This window comes from Orycteropus afer, unplaced genomic scaffold (genome assembly GCF_000298275.1).
Source record: "Orycteropus afer afer isolate SDZICR_OR568_19922 unplaced genomic scaffold, OryAfe1.0 scaffold00058, whole genome shotgun sequence".
In the NCBI taxonomy this organism is placed as follows: domain Eukaryota; kingdom Metazoa; phylum Chordata; class Mammalia; order Tubulidentata; family Orycteropodidae; genus Orycteropus; species Orycteropus afer.
The window spans coordinates 11,879,700-11,884,007 of NW_006921645.1; the positions used below are offsets into that span (position 1 = coordinate 11,879,700).

The 4,308-nt window shown below is 45.2% G+C and overlaps 1 protein-coding gene across 1 annotated transcript; it reads right to left on the minus strand.

The window, feature by feature from the left end:
- Positions 1-350: 350 nt before the first annotated feature.
- Positions 351-3,658, minus strand: PTRHD1 (peptidyl-tRNA hydrolase domain containing 1). Its single transcript, XM_007939277.1, has 2 exons — positions 3,407-3,658; positions 351-521 (listed from the first exon to the last, which is right to left on the minus strand). The coding sequence occupies exons 1-2, from the start codon at positions 3,656-3,658 to the stop codon at positions 351-353; spliced, it is 423 nt and encodes a 140-aa protein (XP_007937468.1).
- Positions 3,659-4,308: the final 650 nt, after the last annotated feature.

Here is a 4,308-nt window from a genome sequence, read left to right on the forward strand (position 1 = left end):
TAATATGGTATTTCTATTTCCAACTTCTTCAGGAAATGTCATACCAATTTTCTCAGTGGTTGTACCATTTTACAGTCCCACCAGCAGTGTGTGAGGGTTACAAACTCTCCACACCCTTGCCAGCATTTGTTGTCTGGAATCTAACCAAATCTTCTGTTTGAACGATGACCCATAAACCTGAACAGAGGAAGTACTTATTAATGACAATTTTAATATGATCATGTGTTTGACCCTCAGACACACTGTTATAACTTAAAAGGAAGAGCAAGCTGACATTGAAAGTAGGACATTTAGGGGTGGGTGGCATGCTGTTTCTGGGTTCAGCTGATCAAAGCAATCAGTAACAGAAGTCATTTGAATAATCGGAACTTTTTCAAATACTGGTTCACTTCCTCCTTGGGGTAGGGCCTGAGTGCAACGCAAGTGGGGATATTCTCTGGCTGTTCCAGCCACAGCATGTGGTCGATGTTCTTCTGTTGCAAGGTCTCAGCCAGCTGCTTTAGGGTGTTCTCATCTGGGGCCTACGGGGAGAACACAGATGGAACAGTCCATTTAGGAAGTGTCAAAATGACCAGATAAAGGAGGCTTCCTCTTAACTGAAAGTGGAGGGACAGCTTTACCAAAGAAGGGGCTGTAGAGCATGTCTCCAGGAGCAACACTGCCATTCCTTGGTTCACCATTCACTCACTGTAGGATCTTAGGTAAGCTGCTTGGGGCAGAGTGGACGTGAGAATTAAGATTCCCATATATAAAATGCAAATTTTTTTCTCTTCCTTCTTGAGATGTTATATAAACTGACAGTAGTTATGCTCTTCCCATTTCATAGTTCTCTTATGGCTGACGCTCACAACAGCTACTCCTAACCCTCCAGCCAGCTCTGACTGTAAGAGCTGACTACTGGAAGGATTTAAAAAATCACTTTAACCCCTGCCTCCCTACTCCCCTCTAAGCCCTATCCACCTAAGCCTGGAAGTGTTTTCCTTTTGCTGTGATAGCTCTCACTCCTTTAGTTAAGGGAGAGCAAACTATTCTCACACATTCTTTTGAAACCTTTCTTGTCACCCATGCTGAATCCCATTATAAACAAACAAATAAAAAAAAAAAACTCACTGCCATTGAGTCGATTCGACTCATAGCGACCCCTCCTTGGGATTCTGAGGTGGTATCTCTATGGAAGTAGATTGCCCAATCATCCTTCTCAGGAGTGGCTGATGGGTTTGAGCCGCCAGTCTTCTGGTTAGCAATCAAATGCCTCAGGCACTATGCCACCATTATCACTCAGAAAATAAAGATACTTAGTGAGTTATTTTGTGTAACATATATTTCTTACCAATGAAGGCACAGGGCACAAAGATAACTAGAAGCATGTCTTATCAAATTAGAGAATGCTGGAATTACCACTCTGAATCCATTGAATCCAGCCATTCATTTATGCCAGAGCCACATTCACTTTCTCCAGTGGTGTCACTGGGGGGTGCAGGGGCTGCAGACTATATCTGGTGACACTGTCAGAGGGGAGTGACACCAAAATGACTATCAATAAAGTTTTTGTGCAGTGGTTCAGCATAAATTTATTTTTTTATAAGAATCCTTGTAGTTAGGTATAACAACAAAAACCTTTTTCATAAGCCCAGCTTACATGCATCAATATAGCTATAAGGCTGAAACTATGCTAACTTACTTTTTGAACTTTCTAATGCATGCATCAGACCTGTCATTATTACCCAATTATAATTAGGCTTAAATCAGGTGGTTTCATCTGTACTACAAGCACATGCTATTGCTTTCCTTGCTACCAGTAGTGTCGTGGTGGCTGATTTTGTCAAATTTCCTGGTATTTCAGCTACAATACTGTAGTAATCAATTAGTATTTGTGAACCTGTATCAATAACTTTTTTGAGAATGAATAATTAAAGGAAAAAGAAAAAGCAAAAAAGGCTTCCATTCAGTTACTAATAATGTAATTCAAATTTGAAAAGATCTTACAAAACAATTTTGTAGTTACTATTCATATAATCTGGGAGCTCTGGTAGCATAGTGCCAAGGCACTTGACTGCTAACCAGGAGGCTGGCGGTTCAAACCCACCAGCCACTCCTTGGAAGGAGGGTTGGGCAATCCTACTTCTGTAGTGATAACTGCCTCGGAAACCCAAGGAGGGGTCGCTAGGAGTCGGGGCCGACTCGATGGCAAATAACAACAACAATTCATATAATCTAAGAAATATTACATTTAAGCAATTTACAACGTTTATCACATATTATTCTATTCATTCTATTACAAAATTGATAATAAACATTACTAAGGATTCTGTCACTCCTCGGAAGGAAGGTTGGGCAATCCTACTTCCGTAGTGATACTGCCTCGGAAACCCAAGGAGGGGTCACTATGAGTCAGGGCCGACTCGACGGCAAACAACAACAACAACAACAAGGATTCTGTACGGTCTGGTACAGAGGGGGTCCATGGAGGGGCTGATATTATGTTACAGCATTGGATGACACTAACCCTAGTGAAGCCACTGGCTTCCCCTTCCTTCTTCTTCAACACCAGGCAGCAGGGTAGTACAATTGGTTGGACTGAGGTCTTTGGATGTGGCAGAGTCCAAGCCCTTGCTCTCCCGGTATCAGATGCCCTAAAGTAAAATTCTGATTCACGGTGACCCCATGAGTGTCAGCATATAACTGTATCCCATACTATTATCAATGTCTGATTTTTCAGAAGCACACTGACAGGCCTTTCTTCCCAGGTGGCTCTGTGTGGCCTCCAACTTCCAACATTGTCATTACCAGCTGAGGGAGCGTTACCATTTGCCACCCAGGTATTCAGCAAAAACCTTATCGCTATTTAAAAAAAGGTATGCCGATTTACATATACCCTGGTGTCTGGTATTTCTGATGCTACATTGGGGTTTTTAACATTTATTTTCAAACAATTTGGCATGAATAGCCAGGTAAATGCTTCATTTCGCCCTGCACTGCTCCCACGGCAATAAGGAACCTTAAATACTTAACCCTTCAGGGTCGGTTTTGCGAGCGGGAAGTATTTTTTGGCATGGCTTGGAAACGCTCACCAGTGCACAAGTAGCTGCCAAGGCGGGGTCATATTCCAACAGCCTCCGCCCACACAAACATCTACTATAAAGACGCTGGAGTCACTAGTTCCCAATGAGACCGCAGAGGTGCAGAGACGTATTAATAACGGACCCATGTCTGCTCTTCACACAACCTCACCCTGCCCAGCTAAGAGATGGATCCCTGGGCAGTAAGCAGCTGGGGCCTCGGAATCCTCTCCAAGACCTAATAGCCACACCCATTCCACGAAGGTAGGCCCCAGAACCCAAGACTACACCCACTTCCCATCTTGGAGGCGTCTGAGTCCCTCCCTCTCCGCAGGGGTGTGTCTCACCTCGAGAACTACTTTACGCATGCGCCCCAGCTCCCGAAGGTAAGCTGCTGTGTGCGGGTGGTCGCGGTGAAGGTGTAATGCCGCGGTGGCTGCGTGACAAGCCTGCGCTACCAAGGCGCCTGCTGGCCATGAGAACGGAGCCTGTGATAAATCTTTTCGTAGCACCAAGTACTGCACCAGGAATTGAGGCTCTGCGCTAGAGGCTGCCATCTTCCTGACCAACAGAAAGGCTGAGCCTACTCCCCGGTGCATTCTGGGATCGGGGAGGAGCCCCCAGGGCCGCCATGTTTTTGTACAGTGGAAACGCAAAGGACTCTGGGGCCTATTGGGCTAGTTTTGAAGATGGGGAAGGCGGGAACTTACATCCCTGGACTGGCTGAGCAAGGCAAGAAGTAAGAAAAGTAAGATCCAGTGATAGACGAGACCGTGACTAGGGTGGAGGGCTAAGCAGAGGGGCCTGCCCTCAGGAGTGCTCAGGGAGAACGAGAAGTAGACATGGACGTAGCGGACTCGCACCAGGGGGAAGGGCTGGGTGGGTCGCGGAATGGGACTTATGGCATGGGCACCCAGGGGACCAACGGGGCGTGCCCAGCTGCCTGGATTTGTCTCAATGTGAATGGATATTACCCTTTTTTTTTTTTTTTTTAAATGGGTCAATGCATTTTTTTTTTTTTTTCAGCGTTCCCTCCCCTTCCCTGCCACCCCTGGCAACCACAAAGAAAGTTTGCCTCCGTATATAAACCTTTCCTTGACCCTTCACAACAACGAACTAATACTGTATTTGTCCTTTTGTGACTGATTATGTTGCTCAGCACAGTGTTCTCCAAGTTCATCCATATTATGCGGTGTTAGACTCTACATTATTCATTCTTTAGTGCTGCATAGCGTTCCATTATGTCTAT